This window comes from Labrus mixtus, chromosome 13 (genome assembly GCF_963584025.1).
Source record: "Labrus mixtus chromosome 13, fLabMix1.1, whole genome shotgun sequence".
Taxonomy (NCBI): Eukaryota; Metazoa; Chordata; class Actinopteri; order Labriformes; family Labridae; genus Labrus; species Labrus mixtus.
Window position 1 is genome coordinate 19,590,381 of NC_083624.1, and position 22,827 is coordinate 19,613,207.

Sequence of the window (22,827 nt, forward strand, 5' to 3'; positions counted from 1 at the left end):
CTTTTAACTTCAGAGAGTTTAACACACGTAAGGCTCTCGAGGAAATAAGAGGTGGGGGAAATGTTTTTAAGGCAAAGGTCAAAGCTCCTTGTCTCTTTGACAAGGAGCGAGGAGAGGAGAGTCGGGTAAAAAAAGGAACATTTTAAATCTTTCGTGGTGAAATCATAGATGTCATGATGTTGAGGGTTCAGGGTTAGGTTCAGATGTCAACAAGCCAGTCGGCTTTTAATTATTTTCTTTATAGTTATCTGTATGACTAATCCACCAAAAAAAGACAAATTCATCTTTAAGCAGATCTATTTAACTCACTTTCACCATGAATAACTCTGGGACGCCTGTTGAGAAGTGTTAAGAGATGTGTAGCTCAAAAACCTCTTTATTTATCTGACACTGGAATCAGTAAAATCCTTCTTTTCAGCCTCTGCCTGAAACGCTTCATTTCAGCTTCTGTCTCTTTAAGAACCCCCCTCCCCACACGCCCACTCTCCTCTGATTGGCCAGCTCTGTTTGCAGTCTCAGGGATATTTAAGTGATCATATGGGTGGGTGTGTCCTACAGCTTTGCTCCATGGCAGCATAGGACGTTATGTGCATTTAAATATGGAGCAGCAGAATAAATCTCCTTTAAGCTCAACAGAGAGCGGACGGTTAAAGCGAACACAGAGAGGTTTAAACTCTGAGTTTAGTGTTTAGTGACAAAGTGGCTTCAGCACAGCTCGTATTCTTTCTGTCTTTTTGACTCTGGGATCAGTTTGTTTCTACTTCAGAGAATGCTGTTCCGTCTTTGCTCTCTGTTTGACATCAACATAAAAAGTCTTCTGCGACACAGCGTCACGCAGAGTTGAAATGTTTGACCTTGAGCAGAGCGTCAGCCGCACTGACGAGCAGAAATCCGTTTAAAGAGATAAATAAAGCGTCGTCAGATGGGAGCCGTGATGTCAATACGTTGTCAATAGAAGAAATAAAAATGTAAGAGCATGTTTTCCATGAAGAACATCTTTACACCAGATAACTACATCAAGGTGTTTCTGTGCTGAAACAAGAGAACTGCAGTGTTTCAGAAACCTCAGCACAAGCAAGACCTTATGGGTAAAAAGAGAAGATGTAGATCAGAAAGCAGAAAGTACTTAAGCGTATCGGTGACTTCTATTTATAAGATCTGATCTGCTCCTGATCTGTTAGTGTTCATTTTAAACATTTTATAATTTTCCTTTCAGATCAGAGAACCTGGACTGAAGGTGTGATGACACTCTCTCAGTCTGCACACACACACACACACACACACACACACAGTCTGCACACACACACACACACACACACACACAGTCTGCACACACACACACACACACACACAGTGTGCACACACACACACACAGTGTACACACACACACACACACACACACACACACACACACACACACACACACACACACACACACACACACACACACACACACACACACACACACACACACACACTCTCTCTCTCTCAGTCTGCGTAGTGCATGATGGACTCGACGTAGTTCCCGGGGAAGAGGCCGGTGGTGGCGTTCATCACTCCTTCGTACCAGCCGTCCTCGTTCTTCTTGATGACGTAGATGATCGCTCCTTCCTGGAACGACAGCTCGTCCTCTTTGTCAGCTGAGTAGTCGTAGATGGCCACCACTAGGGGGCGACAAACAACCATAAATATTAACCATTAACATGTTGGTGATACTTCGTCTTCATGTGACCATGGACTAATCTTAGGATCAATTCAGCCTAGTTTATGTGCTCTTAAAGAGAGCGACTGGTGTTTACATAAAAAGAATTGTATTTATTTAAAATCCACTGATTATGTCGGATCGATTATGTTCCATCAGTGCACAGCAGCGTGGTGTTTCTGCTGCGTACCTTTCTCCTGGTAGTTTCTGGGGGCCCATGGAGGGTCTTCTTCAGCATACGGGTCGCTGTACTCTACCACGGCCGAGTCCTCCTCCTCGTGTCCGTCCTCCAGTGGCTGAGGAGTGGGCGGAGTCTCCTCTGGTGTTGGTTGGCTCTCAGCTGCGGCCGGGTGAGGAGGGAGGGCAGGAGGAGAGGAGTCTGAGACTGGAGGAGAGACAAGATGTGAGAGTTGGGGAGAGGAGGATATTCAGAGGAAAATAGGTGTTGAAGCTGAATCATCCTGATTGTTGTTATTGATCATCCTGCAACCAGCGAGATACGATGTCACATCACTAAATCCATCTGCCTCTGTCAGGCTGGGATTCTTGTTCACAGCGGTCTCAGATTACCACTGGCTGATTTCTCCTGAGTATTGTTCAAGTAAAAGCTTTGGCAGTTTCACATTATTACACATGGGGTCTGATTCTGAGGACACTTCAGACGCTACATCTCTATACTCTAAAACTCGTGAAACTTCCATGAGCGTCCGAATACCTTTTTCTTTTTTTTTACATTTTCCTCCATTATTGACGCACCCGAGACTTGCTTGTTTTGATTCCCTGAGTAAGCCCAGCTTCACAGCAGCCCGACCTACTTTATAATGTGTGATGGTTAAGGATGTACAGTCTCAATAAAAAGAGATTGAAATATTTTAGTGTTTTTAAATATGGAGATAGAATTGTCTCAAAAAGATTTATACATATCGAAATGATATGTATAAATATGCATACATTTATAAATATACAAATATAAAAACTTGGCAGATGCTTTTATCCAAATTTACCGTCTATGACTGCTGTAGGATCAACAACATGGCAAACAGTGGACTAACTGGATGGGTAAGTAATAACTAGTGATAACTGTTTCTTGTGGGTTGTAGTGCCATTTTTTTTTTTATCTACTAGACAGTATACATGAGTCATAAAAGCCCAAAAGCGATCCACAAATGCAGAATCCACACAAAGTCGAGCATATTTATTTTCAAATCTCTAAAATATATTTCCAAATACACGTTTATTTATACAAATTAGTTTATTTATTTGTATGTCACGTTTTTATATTTGTATATTTGTATTTGTATATTTATAAATGTATGCATATTTATACATCAGATACATACACCATATTTAAATACCACATAAAACCAACTCAAACTAAACTTAGCGATAGAAATGAAATGTTTCTTAAATCAATGTTTTCTTGTCTGCTTGGTTTATTATCGGACACTCACATGTAGAGTTGGATCCAGAAGTTCTCAAAGGTACAATTATGTCACATGAATAAACATCCACACCATACTTACTGGACTCTTGAACTCGAGCAACAAATCCCATCAGAGGAAGCTGAGGAGTGAACTGCAGGATGGAGGGAGGCGGAGGAGACGCTGACACAAAAACACAAATGAGACATTTTTAGATTTTTATTTCTTTAACATTCAGAATCAATAATGGTGAAAAAGAACCGTTGGGAACCGGATCAGTCTGGTTTTAAGTCTCCTACCTGGACTTTGGTTGAAATAGGGACCCCCATTGACCTGGTTCTGAGCTATGATTGGCTCACCGGTCACAGAGGACGGGCGGCGGTACGGCAGAGACCCCCCGACCTGAGGAGTCTGCTGCCGGGGCTGAGGGCGGTTCATACTGAAGAACTGAGGGACGATGGGACCTGAAGGAGCAGAGAGGGAGGAGGAGGCCAACGTTGGTTTCTAGGACTTCTTTTTGTTGCCGCGGTAACAAACAGGTATCTACAAACGTGTATGATTATGTTTTAAGTTTAATATTAATATCTATACTTTCTGTCACAGAAGGGAAACTAACTTAGAGATGATTTACAGTCTTACGTCAGCTTCTCCTTCAGCGTCCTCATGTTTATGAAACTGTTACCGATATCCAGAAGGTCGCTCATCAGCGACTGATTACAGATTTATAAATTAACGGTTAGATAACAGAAGGTGCAGAAAGACAGCAGGACTCAGTGAGGCTGGAGGAAACTCACCGTCAGCAGGTGGTGAGGAGGAGGAGAGTGGAGAAGGAGGAGCAGGAGGAAGGAGAGGAGACAGCTCTGCAGGCAAAGCATCTGATTGGACCTCAGGCGTGCCGGGGGCGGGGTTAGAGGACAGGGAGGTGCTGGTGGGTGCAGGTGGTTGTGAGTTTGTTGGAGGTGAGGAGTCGGCGTGCTGAGAGGGTGAGTTCGGAGGCAGAGGAGCGTTTGGATGCGTTAAGGTGGTGGTGGAGGAGGACGAGGAGAAGGAGGAGGGAGTTGGTGAAGGGGAGGGGGAGGAGTTAGGAGCAGTGGAGGAGGAGCTAGCGGGTCCAGCAGTCGGGGAAACTTCAAGAAGGAGGAAAGGAAAGAAGGAAGAAAGGAAGGAAGCAAGGAAAAGAGGAAGGTTGGAGGAAGGAGTTACAACAAAACAACATTTAAAGTTGTTGTGCTCTTTAAGAAAATTGCAATATTTTAAAATCTGGAACCAACTTCGTTTCATAACCTGAGTACAGGTACCTTGCGTATGTACACAGTCTGATACAGCAGGTGGCAGTATGCACATAGTGAGTTTACAAATCCACCAAGAGGCAAAAAAGAAGAAGTAACCAACCACTGTTTTTGTTATTTCTGAGAGGCCAGCATAATAGATGATGAAGTGAGTCCACTCAAAGTTGTGGTTTTTGTCCCTGACAGGCTCCGGTTGTTATTCTAAGTGTGTGACATCATTACAGAAAGTTTCCCTACAGAGAGAGACCTTTTAGTTACGTCACTCTCTTCAGAGCCACCATCGAAAAACTAAACAGTTTGCAGAAAACGATTCTTTCTTGACTGCTTCCTGGATGGAGTTGTTGTTTTTTTTTTTTTTTTTGTGACTTTTGTCTTTTAAGTGGTTTAAACATTCATCAACTTATTCTGCAGCCCTCACAGCCCGTCTTACAGCGGCCACAGAATCTACTGAAGCATTTTAAAACTTGTTGCATGAACTCTCTTCTGGACCCAGAAATATATAAAGTTCCTCAGTTCAAAGAACGTTACTTATGTTTGGGTCCGAACATGAAGAAAAGAAACAGGAACTCATGAGGCTGTTCAAGTCTGATTAAACTGAAGTTACTTTCATTATTCAACTCAGACTAAGAACAAAAATATCAATAAACAGAACGTTTTACGTAAATATATTATTTATTATTTTCAAGGTTAAACACACCAATATGAACACAAAACCATTCCCATGCAGTCAGGAAGGATGGACAAAGAAGTGTTAATGTCCCAAGCATGTGCACGAGTGTGTGTGTGTGTTACCTGGGAAGGTGGAGGGCGGTGAGGGCGTCGGCACGGCAATGGGAATGCCCACGCAGCCGCTGCCGCTGTTCTCCCTGCTGCTGCTGCGACTGCTGCTGCTGGGATGACTGCCCCCACTGCTGCCACTGTACACGCACACACACGCGCACACACACACACACACACACACACACACACACACGCACACGCACACGCACACACACACAGTGTAACTTATATGACTCTTTGATCTTATTGTTTAAAAAGACGTTAAAACAGCGAATGAGAGCAGACGTAGAGACTGGAGACAAACAGGAGCGACTTCAGCAGCCTTGAGTCGAGTTAACGCCAGCAGCAATGAAACAACCAAAAGCTGCAAACACAGAATCTGATTGGCTCAGGAGCAGACAGAGGAGCTGATTGGATGGGAAAGATTCTCTGTATCAGAGCAGTGATTGGACAGCAGAGACATTCTGTGTGTAAGGCATTTGAATAATAAAACATGAAGGGTACAAAGAAGGCTTTTAACTTTAACATCTAAAAGCTGTTTAATTTAAAAAGTTAGCAGCGTCTTCTTTTCCCATCCAGAGCAGCGGCCGCTCCGTCTGCTCAGGAACAACGGCGAGCAGAGAGTGACTTCATGTTATTATTAGAAATCCAGAGACAGGAAGTGAGTCAGTGCAGAGGAGCAGTTAGTAGAAGCTGTGAGGATGGAAGCACAGAGTTAGATTGTCGTCGTTATTTCAGCTGAGATGGAGGATGAAAACAGACAGAAGAACATTTCACACACGGAGAAGCCAAGAGCAGAAGAACGAACGCGTGAGGAAGAAAAGTTTCACATCGAAGACACAAGAAAAGACTCTGAGGATAATGATCCTTAAATTAAAACTTTTATCTTCCCTTTAGATCATCATGTTGAAATTTACTACAGACGAGAGAACACTCTCATGTCGGGACCGTCAGTCATCAGCTGGCTAGCTTAGCTTAGCATAAAGACTGGAAACAAAGGGAAACAGCTAGCTCGAGGATTTGACCTACCAGCCACACTTGAACCTTTAGGTCAACATACTTTAAAACCTGAATAAATACACAAAGTACAACACCGCCCTGACCTTCATGTTTAGTCTATTTCTCTTTTAGACGCTGTTGTTGTTCAATCTGTGTTGTTTAGGGGACCATTCTCTTCTGACCTTTGACCTCAAACTAATCCTGAATATTTGCTCGTGTTCAGTCGCCTTTCTTAACGTGATTAAATCATCCACAGAATGAAAGCATGAATGACTGAAAGCTGAGAAAGAAGAAAGTGTTGAGTCCCGTTCCAGCAGCCATGTTCGATCACCGCCCGTCTACCTGTAAGTTCGGGGTCGATGGTTGAGGGTGGCGGTGCGAGCCGGACTGGGAAGCTGCTGCATGTTGTTTTTGGTGGGACTGGAGACGTAATCGTTGGGCACCACTGGGGGGCGCACTGGCTCCAGTGTCCTGTAGGGGGAGTTCTTCCTGTACATGCAAAAGGTGAGGGTGGAGACGGGGTTAATAATGGCGGGGGGGGGAGGCTCATATTGTCCTGTTTATGGAGCATTTCCCGTCCAGAACATCAAACATGATGAAGGACCTGAAACACACCTCAGAGAAAAATATCAGCAACATGTCAAACACATCTGAGTAATTCAAATCAACTGTTAGGAAGCGTGGGGCGCCAGCAGCCGAGTGGTTAGTGTGCACGCCACATGAACAGAGGCTGTAGTCCTCCAAGCGGGCGACACGGGTTCAAATCCAACCTGTTGCTCCATCACTGGTATTCACATGCGTGTGTTTTCTGTACGACGAGGCTCGTGTGGAAATCAGAGTCAGATTCATGAATAAAAAACTGTGATTAAAGTTCATGTGCATGAGGAGCCACACGAGGGCGCTGTAGCTCTCGCTTTGTGTTGCAGCCAGAAGCACAAAGAGCAGATATTCTCAGATTAACTGTCAGCACCTTCATAAAAAATATGATGTAAATGTTCTTAGTGAACAGGGAGTTAAAACTAATCACGACTGATGAATTTAACTGAGCTGTCAGTCTGTGCTCGAACTTCCTCCAGAGTCCTTTTAGAGAAACAGAGAAATCTGTTCAGGTCAAATTTAAAGGTCAGGAGGTGTTATTGGAGAAATGCAGCATCTCCTGCAGGGTTACAGAGATGTTCATTACGAGAACATGTGAGCATCAAGGAGAGGAACACAAGCTGGATTTAACTCACAGACACTCGTCATGTTAAACATCATCCCATACAGAGATTCAGAAATATAATCATCAGTTCTGTGTTTTTGTCGCTTAAAATCAAGAAATATAGAAGAGCAGATGAGAGACGGCGTGTGAAAATGTGTGAGTGTGATTCTGGGTGTTGTTGTTCGTGTGTGTGACGACAGAAGGACGGGGACTGAAGCATGATGCCAAGTCACTGTGTGTGTGTGTGTGTGTGTGTGTGTGTGTGTGTGTGTGTGTGTGTGTGTGTCTGTGTTCCTCTGTGTGTGTCTGTGTGTGTGTGTGGGGGTGTGTGTGTGTGTGTGTGTGTGTGTGTGTGTGTGTGTCTGTGTTCCTCTGTGTGTGTCTCTGTGTGTGTGTGTGTGTGTGTGTGTGTGTGGGTGTGGGTGTGTGTGTGTGTCTGTGTTCCTCTGTGTGTGTCTCTGTGTGTGTGTGTGTGTGTGTGTGTGTGTGTGTGTGTGTGTGTGTGTGTGTGTGTGTGTGTGTGTGTCTCTGTGTGTTTATGTGTGTGTGTGGGTGTGTGTGTGTGTGTGTGTGTCTGTGTTCCTCTGTGTGTGTCTCTGTGTGTGTGCGTGTGTGTGTGTGTGTGTGTGTGTGTGTGTGTGCGTGTGTGTCTGTGTGTGTGCTGATGGAGGATCATGCAGACTCGTTGAGTAAAGCTTCACGTCCACACTCTGCTGAGCTTCACACTCATCGTACTTTTGGTGTTTATTTGTCGTTCTTTTTTGTTTCGCTTTAACTTTCGGGTAATTTGTCACTTCGGGACTGTCAGCGTTGGAACTATTTTGGCTCATGACTAAGATTCCTGGTTGGTGAGCAGACGGCTGATCAGCAGGTAACAAACAGGAAACAGGAAGAAACAGCCCGACAGGAGGTTCAGGTGGTGAGAGGCCAGCTGGCTCTTTGAGCTCCTCCACCCGCCTGCTCACACACGGGAGAATAAAAACACATCCGCTGGCCAATCAGGCATTTTGGCTTTTTTGTTGAAGTGCTCATCAACTTTCTTGCAGAGAGCAACATAAGAGGATTGGTTCCTCTCTTCTCGTCTGCACAGCTCATGATTCAACGGATGGTGGAAGAACGCCACGAGTTCAGAGGAAACAAACCAGGCAGATTAATTTTGTCGGCCTCATTGCAAAGATGAGAGAAACTTCTCTGTGATGGTTCCTAAGCAACAAAACACTTTGACTAGGGATGGGTACTCGGGTACACGAGTACCGGGCCTTGTTACTCAGGTAACACTTTGTTTGAGGCTTCAGTCATTCCAGTCCGCTGGCGTTCGTGGGCAATCGAGCGTTCAGTGTTCACCAACTGAATATACTAAGTAATGAAATAATTAACGGTACAGAGAGGTGTCACTTCTCCAGCTACGGCTTCAGCTGTATTTAAACATTCACACAGTTGCACAGCGAGTTGCATTACAGCAAGAACACCTGCTTTACGGCAGCTACGGTCACTTAAAGCACAAAGAGAAACAGGAAGTCTCACTTCACATCATTAGGTAATCATCATAGCACACGTTGGTGCGATGATATAGAGTGAAAAAGATTAACCTGCTAATAACCAAAATTAAGTTTCATGGAAGGAGAAGACTTCAGAGAGCTGATGGCGTTTGTCGAGCCGGAGTACACGCCACCATCACGGAGAACAAAGACTACAAGAGAGGAAACGATGCAGCAGAAATGTTCAGAACAGTAAAGTGTTTGTTACTACAGACTCGAGGACGGCTCTCACCGCGGACTCAGATGGAACGCTGTCCTACAGATGACACACCGGGCACATAGTCTGCGTCTGAAGTTTTTTTTTTTACAAAAAGATAAGCGAGTACTGGAATATTTAGATTTCTGTGAGTGACTATCCCTAGATCAAATACAGATCAAATAAGTTCAGGATGATGCACAGCTGATGTTCAGCCAATCGATGTATTGATCCAGATCGATGGATCGTTTCAGCGCTAGTCTGGATTCTGCGGAGAGATACAGATAAAGGTTTGGAGAGAGGGACAGACGAGATTAAAGACGAAGAATGTGACAGGGACGCAGCCCACCTCTTACAACCGTGCCAGGATAGAGGAAGTGTACCGTGAGTAACGTAAACAAACCTTTGGGGGTCAACCTGCTTTGGCACAGAACGGATTAACTAGTGTGAGTGTGCCGACAAAGGAGAGAGGAAGAATGAAGTGTGATAAACCAGAATCAAAGAGAAAGAGAGAGATGAGGAGGAGGAGGATGAGGAGGAAGAGGAAAAGGAGGAGGAGGAGGAGGAAGAGGAGGAAAAGGAGGAGGAGGAGGAGGAGGAGGAGGAGGAAGAGGAGGAGAGGAGGAGGGCGACACAGCTGGGTGACCTAGATGTTTGAGGGGAGAGAACACAACAAGCTTTCACAACGCATGACGTTACTCTTTTTCCTCTGAGCACTGTGTTTCAGTCTGCGTGTGTGTGTGTGTGTGTGTGTGTGTGTGTGATGTCATCCCTCTCTGCCGGGTCCTATCTGTACTACAATCGCCGCAGGGTGCTCCATCGTTCCAAAACAGACAGACACACGCAAAAACCTGCAGCACACCCACACACACACACACCCACACACACACACACACACACACACACACACACACACACACACAACACACACACACACACACATATCTCCACATCAGTGCAAACAACGACACACATGTGCTCCTGTGAAGGTGGGCATGTCTGTCTCAAAACAAACCAAGAAAAAAACACAGAAATAAACTTCAGGTGAGTGAGTTTATTCACCTGAAACCACAAACACAGATAAAGGCTGAGCAACTGTCAGAGAGAGAAGGGTTAAACGACAGGTGTGTGTGTGTGTGTGTGTGTGTGTGTGTGTGTGTGTGTGTGTGTGTGTGTGTGTGTGTGTGTGTGTGTGTGTGTGTGTGTGTGTTAGGTGTAGTACGTACCCTAAGATGCCCTTGCCCGCCCTCGGGGGGCTTGGTGGTTTCTGTGTGGGGGGGTTAGATCTGGACAGAGATCCTCCTAGTTTTGTGTTCTGCTGACCGTTCACCTGCAGAGAACAAACAACAGGTGAGTCCTAAACATATAAGTCACTGATTTTGTTTTGCTAACATGAATACTGTCAGGTTTGTATTACACAGTTTCAGCCCCACTCCCCTTTGCCATGAGCAACAACCTTGATGTGTGGATTTTTAAAAGATGACCCGATGCATCTCAGACGTGAATTAAAAACCTGACATCGGGTTAAAGCCGAGGATGGAAACTTTGGAGGAAGGAGCAAAAGGAAGCTTCATCTAGAAAGAATTCATCGCACAATAGTATGCAGTTCCTCCTCGGCTAAGGTGCAGCATTCAAGACAATATAAACAATTATAACAAAAAAATCCAATTTCGGGGGGGAAGAGGAATAACTTAAAACCCTTTATACGTTTGTCTTTTTTTTTTTAATTGTTATTTTCTGCACAAACAACTTAGATTGCCAACTTCCTTGAGACGTGCATTGTTGTGGGAAATGAATGATATCATGTGTGTGGTCTCACATCTCGTCCTAAACCACATCGTGTGTGTGTTTGTTTAGTCTGCAGACTCGCTGGTTACTTGTGTAAGCTGCAGACAACAAACACTTTAGGACCTCCAATCAGAAGATCAACAGTTGTGTAACCGGGTCGGTGCAACACTCTGACAGCTAAGGATGTTTCCAGACGACTATTTCCCAAACGGTTAAACAGAAAAAGTACTTTGAGACTAACAGACTAACACTCAGAAAACAGCACAGAGTATTTCAAATTGTCTGCAGGTAAGTAATGTAATTTGACTGCAGGGTGTTGCTAACAGCAGCGCTAGCACCTCCAGCCTTCAGTCCTCCCTGCAGGTTAACGTCCACATGCCTGAGCTGAATGTGGTTACACATCGCAGGGCAGAACGCTGCAGGGCTGCCAGGGGAGGGCTGCTCTCCAGAGCTGGGAGAAGAGAGTCTATGTAAGAGGTTTCAGAGACTTACGTAGAGGCTTGAAGCCGTCTGGGGAAATTCTTGGTTTCATATCGGGGAACTATGGCGTGATTTACAGAACAGAAGGTGTTTAGCGCCCTCTGCAGACTCATCATGGGATTACTCCAACATACGTTTACCTCATGATCTGACACTTTGCCCACGTTTAGTTTGAACATCCAGCATTGTAACACTATATGAGAGTTTAAAATGAGGATCATAATAATAGGTCAGATTGGATGCCTTCTTCCCTCCTCAGTTAGACACCAGATGTGTTGTTCTTGTCTTTTGTGCAGGTGTGTTGTGCGTCCTTACCTTGAACCTCAACAACCACTAAACACGTCAGTGAAAGCAAAGGAGAGAGGAGAGAGAAGACAGTGTGCAGGTTAGTGTCAGAGCAGCAGAACATCCAGAAACTTGAAGAGACAGAAGGATGAGATAAATAAAGCTCAGACTGTGACAAACTAAATGTCAAGTTGCACCTGAATAAAGCCCAACAGAGAAGCACAGAGAAGTTTGTGCAGCGTGAATCTGCACGCTGCACAAACTTAATAAAGCCCAAAGACTACAAACTCTCAGCAGTGCACACAAACATGCAGGATTAGAGTTTGAGAGCTGCAATCTCTCTGTGTCTAAATTAGCTTTTTATGTCCACCTGGCCATTTTTCCTGAGTGCCAGCTTCTCTTTTCACTTGTTTTCAACGAGGAGAGAGAGTTTTCACTAGCAGACGGGCGCCCGGGGAAAAGACGCAGCGCCCAACGTCCTTTTTCCAAGCACTCCACCTTTTTTTGTGCGGCCTCTCCGAGCGCTTCCAGTTGAAACTCTTTCAATTTAAGAGTGCGCTCTTGACGTCACCGGCGCTCTTTTCAAAATGATGTTGCATTCTCGTATTTTTGTCTCTTAAGGATGATGTCGTGTACCCACATCCTGCTCGCTCCATGTCTGATCGGAGCCGTGATAGCGAGGCCGTCATTATTATTAAGCTCATCATCCAGACAAAGGAGGAGGACAAACATCCTCCGTTTGGTGCTCAGAGTGAAGGAAATAAACAATCTCAAATATAGATTGTCAAGAGACTGTTGTCATAGAGACTCACACACAGTGCTTCATTCTCAGCACACAGGCACAGAAAGTGCTTCTCTGCCCGAAGAACACATCAGGGCCTTAGCTGGCGACGTTGATATTTAAATATTTCAGCAAGAAAAAAACATGCATGCATCATTTTAATTCCCCAGTGTCTTTTAAAGATTTGTGGATTCCCCTAAAACATTTCTAATCAACGATATATTTTTATTTTTATTCCCACCTTGACTCCATGTCCAATGTCGTCCAGCACGCTGTAGTCGATGGGTTTCCTGATGTAGCGTACGGGCCTCTCTGGATTGGGCGGAGCAACGATCTTATGGGAGCGAGTCGTGTTCTTGTTGGTGGTCAAGATGCCGATCTCTCGCCTCGCCACCTTTTCTTTGTGGATATCGACAGTCTGAAAGCAGAAAGACACAGGGAATTCAGCGTCTCCCACAAGTTTTATTACTAAATGATCTACGTTATTTTAATGACTGATAGCTTTGAAAAGTACTGAAGCTTTAAAGGAGCAATATGTCACTCTGACTCCCAGTGTTTAAAATGAGTACTGCAGTCTAAATTCTAAACATTGTAGAGAGCTGTCCCCCCCCCCCCCCCCCCCCCCTCCTCTCTAGAGTCGATGCTCACGCAGGTTGTCATGTGGTGGACACTGAAGCTTCAGTGTTTATCCAGCTCTGCATCGGTCTGTAAACCTTTCTGTGTTCTAACCTCTCTCCATTTTTCAAAAGCATCTCCAATATTGATCCTAGTTTGAGCACGTTTCTGCTCGTGGAGCTTATTAGAAACATGCAGAGGCTTTTTAGGTCGGGTACAATCACTTCTATCTGAACCAGTTCTCTTGCCCGCTTCCGTCGCTGCAACACCTGTTGGTTTGACCTGATAACTGCTCTCATATCTGGCAAACCGAGGGGCGTCCAAAACAGCCGTGTGGGGGGCCTTAAAACCGCCTACCTTCTCTGGTCCAAACAAATCCAGAGCATTCAGGACCAGAATCTAAAGTTAGGACATACTGGCTGCTGCATTGTTGTTAGAGAGCAGGAGTTCGTCTGCATCTTTGAGTAAATAAACAAAGAACTTTTCCAATATTGGGCGTCCAGGACTTCTATATTTGTTGCAGGTTTTGATATCATTCGATTTTTATTAGAATCATATTAAACGTTTACATTTCTGGTCTCTGGACCCGGCTTGATTTATCCTTCTTCAGACAGAACTACTCTCTGTTCACTGCAGCGTGAAATACAGAATTAGTTATCAAGGATGATTTCAGAGAGATCGTTTCAGAACGGATCATCACAGCACCAAGCAGTCGCCTACAGAACAGATGAGAATGAACAGGAAGCACTAATTATGGCGTGTAATCACAGATCAGGCCTCACAGCAGAGCAGACAGAGAAGCATGTCATTATTTCATATTATTCTGATCATTAAGGAGGGAGAGAAAGAGCCTCTGTACCCTCTCAAACTAAAGATGTGTTGCTCCCTCTGTGTGGAGAGACTGGGTTTGTTTTATGAATGAAAACTCTTCTTTTCCTTCAGCTGGAGTTTAAATAATGAATGTGAGCACAGAGCGCACTGTGAGGCTCGCTCTGCAGGCATGAAATGAGAGGACGTCGAGGAATATGAAAATGTCGGACACAGCTGCAGGGAGGAGGAAAAACACTGAATATCTCCGAGACCTTTGAGAGTGCAGAGCGAGGATTTGTAGAAGCAGGAATAGAGGTCACAAACGAGAAGATTTAAACAGCAGAAGAATTCTCACTTCATCAAGTTTCTTATTTAAATCTTTCCTGAGAGCAGAAGTTCACCAATTTCATCTGATGTAGAAGTGAAAGGTCATCTTATACGGCCCATCACTCAAACAGAGAGAGAGCTTTTCTTTAACTGCTACGTGAACACAATGATCCATATTCAGTTTTTAATAATATGTTCAAACTACAAAACCTATAAAACCTTAGGTAACCTAAATACCACGTGTTTGAAAACAACACAGTCTCTGTTATGTTAAAACTACAGATCTGTGTGACGGATATCCTGCCACGTACGGAGTCTATCGTACTCAAGCCCGGGTTCGACTCTGAATTCAAAACCCAAGATTGCTGCGACGAGGACTATAGCCTCTGTACACGGGGCGCGCAACATAGCCACTAGGCTACCAGAGCATATAGTCATTACAGCGGCTGTGGGTTCGAGCTGCATGTCTTCCCCTACTCTCTCATCTCAACACTTCCTGTCTCTCTTCAGCTGTTTGATCTAATAAAGACAAAAATGGCCCCAAAATAGAACCGATTGAAAACAAGACGTGCCTATAATCACTCCTCCTAGCAGGACAATGACCACATGGCGGTAATGATTATGGTTATACGATCACCTGTCCTGTGGTTTGTGTCAGTGCAGTTGAGCGTTACAGAATGGCTGGAGCTGTTAACTCTTTGTTCTCTTTCATAGGATTCGTTTGGTAGAGGCATTCCCCGAGTGAGAAGCTCACTCATGTTACTCAGAGAACCGGGGTTATGTATGTAACCTAATGTTCACACTACAGGATAATCTGATGATCTTGTCAGGTGTTCCTGTGGTGTGAGGTGTGTTGAGAGTGTTATGATCTGCACTGATGGAAAGCTTTAGTAATAAATATGTTTTCAAAACAGATTGGTGATATAGTTAATCTCATCTGTGAATCGTTGAAGCTCTAGTCTCTACATAAAATGATGAAGGGGTGTCGGTACGTTCACGATGGATAACTATGTGCACTAATCTAATAAATGAAGAAACAGTGAGGAGATGTGACGGACCAGAGTTCAACCTGCAGCATCGATTAAGTGGATGAAGACAGAAACATCCTGCATGTCTGCACGGAGAGAAAGCAGGAGTGTGACTCAGGTGTTTATCAGCTGCTCAGATAAATAAAGACACCTGTAGGTGTGAGGGCACCCTGCAGAGAAGCATCACCACCCCCATTAGAGTTATACAACACTCTGCACCACACACACACACACACACACACACACACACACACACACACAGTGTGGAGGCCTACGGAAAAATGAGGAGCTCAGAAATCGCTACACTTTTGCTAACCAATCTGCAGGTTTGTTTCAGAGAGTGGCGTTCAGTAGTGGGATCAGATTTAAGAGCACGGTCCAAATCAAAACGGATGAGTCATCAAAACATTCACGAGTGTACATATTCAGGGGACACAAACAGGAAAATAACTATTCTTCAGTGAGGTGCAGAATAACTTTAGAGTCAGACTGAATCCAGATGAATACTTTTTGATCATTTTTTAGGATGAGTTTGAATCTCAAAAGATCAAAAAACCAGCAGAGGACTTTCCTCCCTGTAGATAAGAAGCTAGTTTTAACATAAACACTGAGTAGTGTTGTTAGCGAGATCTGGTCTAACACAAGTGGTCAACTTGCGGAGATGTGCAGAGCGGGAAACAGAGACTACATGTTTCTGCACTCGTCTCAGTAAATGTTCCTCTGCAGTTTATTATTGTTGCATGCTCGGGGATATTTTAAGTGTAACGTCCTCCGGAGATGAACTCTGGGCCGCTGCGCTCGCAGATGAGAACAGGGCTGCACATAAGCCTGCATGCATACATGACTCCATGTTGTGTGCTCTCATGCATGATTTCACCCTCTTACTACGAACAACAGAGCGCTGCAGTGTGCATGGATTACTTTTTTATGACAGATTCCAGGATTAGAAGCAACTCTTTATAAATGTGTTGCTGGTGGGGGGGGGGGGGGACTCGCCTGTGACGTTTAGAATGTGTGGCAGAAATAATTTAAAAAGCATACAAATGTGTGCGTGGGCATGTGGTTGTGCGTTCCCAGCAGACCTGTGAGATGTGGTTGACGGAGCTCTCCATGCGGCGGAGCTGCGAGGCCTGGATGTCGAGCATCTGCAGCACGTTGTTGGCCAGCGTGTTGATGAGGTAGGCCACGCTGGCCAGAGACTGGGTGGTGTAGCTCTTGGTCTCCTCCAGCGCTTGCTGCTTGTCTGCTGACTGCAAAGAGAGACAGAAGACGGATTACACTGGGCCGCCATTTTATTTACAATTTGTGTGTGTGTGTGAGTGTGTGTGTGTGTGTGTGTGTGTGTGTGTGTGTGTGTGTGTGTGTGTGTGTGTGTGTGAGTAAACTAAAGCCAACATGTCGACCTGTGACTGACCTCAGCAGCAGAAACACACACACACACGTTTACAACGATCTCTGCTGAAATGTCACATTCAGCATTTTACTAAGTCACCATGTGTGTGTGTGTGTGTGTGTGTGTGTGTGTGTGTGTGTGTGTGTGTGTGCATGAGTGCATTTGTCGGTGTGCATCAAAATGTGTGTAACCACGTGTGTGATTACATTTGTTTATGTGTGTGTGCAAATGTTTACTGTACGAGCACAAAATACAGATTGTGTGTGTGTGTGTGTGTGTGTGTGTGTGTGTGTGTTGCAGCATGATGTAGGTCAGTGCGAACTCATTCATGCCCAAGGTTGACGAGAAACACACTGACACCAGTGTGTGTCTCTCCGTAACACACACACAGACTAAATAAAGAACTACAGCATGATAAAAACCACAACAGACAGCACACACACACACACACACACACACACACACACACACACACACACACACACACACACACACACAGTGACCCACAGCCCCACATTCACAGACAGATGTTTAGTTTGTCTTTAGCTAAAAAAGAAGGAAAGACGAGTGCTGACTGGCCAGACTTGTTCTCTACATAAAGCTTCACTGACGCAGCTCAGCGAAGATAATGTGACATATTAAAAAAGTATCAAAGAAAGAATAAACTGTCAGAGATTAACCTCAAACACCACATGAAGCTGTTCTGCCTCACTTAGTCCAGGCATAGATTTCAGGAGCATGAAGTGTACCCACTTCCTGACGATCATGGGGAGGATCTGGTTTGGGTTCTTCTTCACTCATTTCGACAGAGGGCTCATGTTGATGTTTGATACTTGGGATTGAAAAAATCTGGATGATGTATTTGCGACCTTCCAGGAGGGACCACAACAGCCTCTAGGAGAGAAGTCTAAAAGGAGTCAGAGCAGCCTACGGTCCCTCAAACTAAAGTTAGCAAACACGCTACTAATGTCAGAAAAGCTCATCGAAATCAGACGGTTTATTAAAGATGGACGACTCGTCTTCACCTCCTTCAAGCCTACACTCACGGTGTCACAGACTGACAACATGAAAGGTGTAAACAAGGATAATATAGGATCTTAAAGGAGATCTATTAAACTCACTTTCAGCATTAATGATGTCAGTCTGAGACACCTGTTGAGGAGCGTTGTGAGACGTGAAGCTCAAAAACCTCCTTAATCACCTGATACTGGCGTCAGTAAAATCCCGCCTGAAACGCTTCATTTAAGCTACTGTCCCTTTAAGACCCCCCCCCCCCCCCCCCCCACCTACATGCCCACTCTCCTCTGATTGGCCAGCTCTCTTTGCAGTCGCAGCTTCCTGGTGGGCGTGTCCTACCGCTCTGCGCCGTGCTTTGCTCTGATACGTCTTCAGAGGCCTGAGGTCAGGCTCTGAACGAGTCTCGCTCAGAGGGGCAGGAAACCAGGTATTACAGGGATTACACCAACAACTGTGTATGATGTATTAAAAAACTTTGCCAAGGTTTAGTACGGACATCCCACCTTGTAACGTTACATGGAGCAGCAGAATAGATTTCCTTTAAAATCCAACATGTGGAGAAACACCTGAATACTTTTTTTGCTTTCTAAGCTCCGGTCTGACCCCTTCCTCCTCTTCCAATCATTTAATTCTCTCTCACACCTGTCCTCTATCCGTTCCTCTTCATTACTCGTTTACATTACCTCCTCCATCTCTCCCTCACTTCCTCCTTATTTCTCTTATTTTCTGTCCCTCTTCCTCATCAGACATCTGATGTCCTGTTAGCACTGACCTAGTTGGAGGGCTGCCTCTTCTGGCCTGAGGACAGCACACACACACACACACACACACACACACACACACACACACACACACACACACACACACACACACACACACACACACACACACACACACACACACACACACACACACACACACACACACACACACACACACACACACACACACACACACACACACACACACACACACACACACACACACACACACACACACACACACACACACGCTGCTGCTGCTGCTGTTATTTTCTCATTTCTAACTCGGAGTTTCATGTAGATGAATCAGATCCGATCTTCATCATATGCACGCTCTGATTCCTCTGACCTCTTTTTTTAATGAACTCTCTCTCTGCTCACATTCTCATCTTGTTTATTTCTGACTGTCTAAATGTTTGCTGGAGATGTTCGGCTGTTACAATATTCATAATGAATGTTTCTCTCCTCAGTTACCACACCACTCTCACTCCTCTTTTCCTGACTAACCAAGCCCGTTGTTCAGTCTAATTTAAATCCCACTTTCTGTTTTGTTTACGATTTGTTTCAGTGACATCATCAGTGACAGTCGGCACAGCGTTCAACTCTTTCAGGTGTTTGCGTCTGTCCCAAATCTCCACACGTCATTTTGAACCAATACATCGAGCACTGGGGGAGTTTGTCTAAAAAGGATGACTTTAGATTAAATCAGAAATGGTGTGATTCTCTGAGTTACATTTTTTTGGTGAAATTAGAGACAGAGTTCAAAACAAAAAGGACTTAGTGTGTAAAATATTGACTTCAGCTCCTCTGGTGCCAGTTGAAAGGTATTCTGGGAAATGTAGTAAGCATCTGCACACGATGTAAATCGAGGAGTAAGTTAAAGTCTTTGGTCAAACAGCAGAGCTCAGTAGATCCTGGAAAAAGGACTCATGAGTTCAGAATCAGGTCTCTGTGTTCAGGTCTGAATCAGTCGAGCCGATAACAGCCCGCCTCTCCAACACTCAGCTCGTTTCGCCCCCGCAGGAGCTGTTCCTGGCACCAACTCAGATGGTGGAGGCTGATACTCCGTCAACTGGAAAACCAATCGCCATGGTTTCAGACACAAAACACACACATACACACGCCCAGCGTCCGCGTCCAGCCTCCCGCAGCAGCAGCATGTGTTTTGAATGAGCAGCAGGAGGTCGAGTTACGTTACGACTTCTTCTGCTGACAAATAACCAGGACCAGCTGAGGAGGACTAGAGGAACAAAGCAGGACGGGACTGTGTGTGTGTGTGTGTGTGGGTGGGTGGGGGTCCTGCACATGCTCAGATCAGGCCAACTCAGGGGCCTTCAGTGGCCAAAAAGGAACCCACTTAAATTCCAATGTGTGATTTCTGGGACATGGACGTGGATTAATGGATGCAGCGTCTTCCTGCTCCCCGTCATGTCTCCTCTCAACATGACGCAGCTTTTTACAGATTTTAAGAGTTTTTTCTTTCTGAAATATTCAGATGGAGTTTATATCAAAGTTTATTTTAGCTAAGAGAGAAGCATCACCTGAGGGCTCTGAATGTGAAGTGTGGCTCTATTTTCAGCTCTCCCTGCTGCAACCCACAGTGGACATGTGGGCGGTGTTATACTTGAAACTCAGCTCCTGAACAAACCGAGCTCCTCAACAAACCGAGCTCCTCAACAAACCGAGCTCCTCAACAAACCGAGCTCCTGAACAAACCGAGCTCCTGAACAAACCGAGCTCCTGAACAAACCGAGCTCCTCAACAAACCGAGCTTTTCAACAAACCGAGCTCCTGAACAAACCGAGCTCCTCAACAAACCGAGCTCCTGAACAAACCGAGCTCCTCAACAAACCGAGCTCCTGAACAAACCGAGCTCCTGAACAAACCGAGCTCTCAACAAACCGAGCTTTTCAACAAACCGAGCTCTCAGCAAACCGAGCTTTTCAACAAACCGAGCTCCTCAACAAACCGAGCTCCTCAACAAACCGAGCTCTCAACAAACCGAGCTCCTCAACAAACCGAGCTCCTCAACAAACCGAGCTCTCAACAAACCGAGCTCCTCAACAAACCGAGCTCTTCAACAAACCGAGCTCCTCAACAAACCGAGCTCCTCAACAAACCGAGCTCTCAACAAACCGAGCTCTCAGCAAACCGAGCTTTTCAACAAACCGAGCTCCTCAACAAACCGAGCTCCTCAACAAACCGAGCTCTCAACAAACCGAGCTCCTCAACAAACCGAGCTCCTCAACAAACCGAGCTCTCAACAAACCGAGCTCCTCAACAAACCGAGCTCCTCAACAAACCGAGCTCCTGAACAAACCGAGCTGAGGCGCTTCCGTATTTCTCCTCGTGCACTGGCTCTCCTGTTTCGCTTAGCTGAACAGCCAATCAGAGAGATTCCTACCCCCAACCGCGCCGCGATTCAACATGTGGAATCGGCCAAAAAAGGGAGGAGAGGGACACGCCCTCTGTTCCGTTTTTACGGTGACATCATTAGTGCTGAAGAGGGCTTAACATAGGGGAGTCAGTCCTGAACCCAAATATTGAGCCCATAGAACAGCTGGGGGAGAGGGGGGGGTCTGAGTGAGTCTGTTAGACCCCGTGTGGATCTGTAGCATGAACGGGCTAATGAATGCGGCGTGATGAATATGAAACGTGGCGATGATGAACAGGTGTGTTAGAGCCAACCAAGAGGGAGCAGTTGTCCATGACAGCCTCACCTGCACGCACACACGCACGCACATACACACACACACACTCGATTTATTCACCAGTCAGATTTTATTCCATTTGAGTCGCCTTGTATTACACTAGACCCAGTGATGCATGTACATGCACAGTGCGAAGTGATTATCTGTCTTCATTATAAATCTTTTCCACAAGTGTTTGATAACTTCATCTGAGGGATCACTGTAATAAATGTGTAGTCTACATCTTTATCCATCTCTACAGATTGAAGATAGATCTAAGATAGACTTCTCTGACTTTTTCTATCCCTAATAACGATATCGGTATTGATCCCAAAAAAACAACATATCGGTCGGTCCCTACATATTTTACAATATTTTTATTATCATGGTTCATTGTAACTTTCAGAACAATGAAACTCTATAATAAAATAAGTTACTGAAGAGAACAATCACATGAGAATTAAAATATTGTGGGCAGGAAGAGTTTTTGTCATTTCGCACAGAAAAAAAGTGTCGAAAATGTCACAAATTCGTATTTCAACTTACTTTTTTGTCAGTATTTCAACTTTTCTTGATATTTCCACTTTATTCCCTAAATAGTATTTTAACTTTATTCTCATCATTTCAAATAGTTTTCACGACACAATTGACAATTTCTCAACATTTCTCTTTAATCGTGATATTCAGACTGTTTTCTTTAAGTACATGGAGGAAACATCTTCATTATCATTATTTATTTACTCCTGTCTAAAGGGAAGTTTTAACAGGACCATCCTTTCCTGTCGCCTGCTTGTACACACACCAGACTCCCTTTAACAAAAACCTAATTTTAATGAGTCCCAACTCATCTGTAATGTCACACCTTTAAAAAGAGTTGTATAGAACATAAACGAATAAAAACGAATCATCCTATCGTTTGGCATCCGTTCATTAATTAAATTTAAGCAAAATTTGTTAAATATCAACTTTAAAACGAGACACGATTTTTAACATTCACGTCTCCTCTAACAGCGTTCAGGTAAAGCAGTTTTAAAAGTTGAATCTTCATAAAAAAAATAGACATGTTTGGTGGAGTATTTCAAAGCCGAACTGAAGATTAAGTCCTCTTTGTTCATAAAAAGGATAAGTCATATTTTAATTCAACTTGTTTTCTTTTTCTTTTACCCTTTTTTAAAAAGGTAATGGTGAAATAAGGGAGCTCGTCACTGTCATTCCATCACTCCCATCTCTAACCCTCCCACTCCTCCCAACTCTGCCCGACATCTCTCTTAAATGGACTCATTAACACCTGTTTTTAAACTTAAACTCGCACCTGGACATAGTTGCTCTCGCAGTACTCGGCCACTCTCTCCAGGTTGGTGAAACTGTCCAGTAAAGATCTCCGTCCGGCAGGAATTTCATCCTCCAGCAGCATTTGCAGCTCCGCCATCTTTACATGGTTTTACTACTAACGGCTGCGGCGAGCGCTGACTGGATGTATCCAGATGCCTTCACGGACTGTTGGAAATATCTGAACTCTCTCACCATGGCCCGGGAAAATACGGGAGAAATGGGAATTGTGAATGAGATGTGACAGGAGCAAGCCAACAATTAAATTAAAGACACTCTAGCAAGAACAAAAAGCGGCCTAATTCTTGTGGAAACCGTCACGTTTAAGACAAAAATACATTTCCCTGCTAAATCGAGTTATTGATCAGTTTAATGTAGCGCCCAGGTGATTTAAAGA

At 44.6% G+C, this 22,827-nt stretch overlaps 1 protein-coding gene across 7 annotated transcripts; it reads right to left on the bottom strand.

Moving 5' to 3' along the window:
* Positions 1-150: 150 nt before the first annotated feature.
* LOC132987176 (abl interactor 2-like) lies at positions 151-22,565 on the bottom strand. Of its 7 annotated transcripts, XM_061054067.1 has the most exons (13): positions 22,414-22,565; positions 16,323-16,490; positions 12,702-12,878; positions 11,710-11,727; positions 10,353-10,456; positions 6,534-6,680; positions 5,205-5,329; positions 3,918-4,250; positions 3,423-3,587; positions 3,226-3,306; positions 1,893-2,087; positions 1,451-1,664; positions 151-1,258 (listed from the first exon to the last, which is right to left on the bottom strand). In XM_061054067.1, the coding sequence occupies exons 1-12, from the start codon at positions 22,528-22,530 to the stop codon at positions 1,489-1,491; spliced, it is 1,806 nt and encodes a 601-aa protein (XP_060910050.1). In that variant the 5' UTR covers positions 22,531-22,565; the 3' UTR covers positions 151-1,258; positions 1,451-1,488. The 7 variants fall into 7 exon arrangements, with proteins under 7 accessions (XP_060910050.1, XP_060910053.1, XP_060910049.1 ...); XM_061054066.1 differs by lacking the exon at positions 151-1,258 and having other exon boundaries at positions 1,370-1,664; XM_061054070.1 differs by lacking the exons at positions 151-1,258; positions 6,534-6,680 and having other exon boundaries at positions 1,369-1,664.
* Between the last annotated feature and the right edge of the window lie 262 nt (positions 22,566-22,827).

Excerpts from the sequence above, each read along its gene's own strand:
- LOC132987176 (XM_061054067.1), bottom strand. The coding sequence starts at position 22,530 with ATGGCGGAGCTGCAAATGCTGCTGGAGGATGAAATTCCTGCCGGACGG. Across the intron at positions 5,330-6,533 it reads CATCGACCCCGAACTTACAG|TGGCAGCAGTGGGGGCAGTC; the intron begins GTAGACGGGCGG and ends GTGCGTGTACAG. Across the intron at positions 3,307-3,422 it reads CTATTTCAACCAAAGTCCAG|CGTCTCCTCCGCCTCCCTCC; the intron begins GTAGGAGACTTA and ends TTTTTGTGTCAG.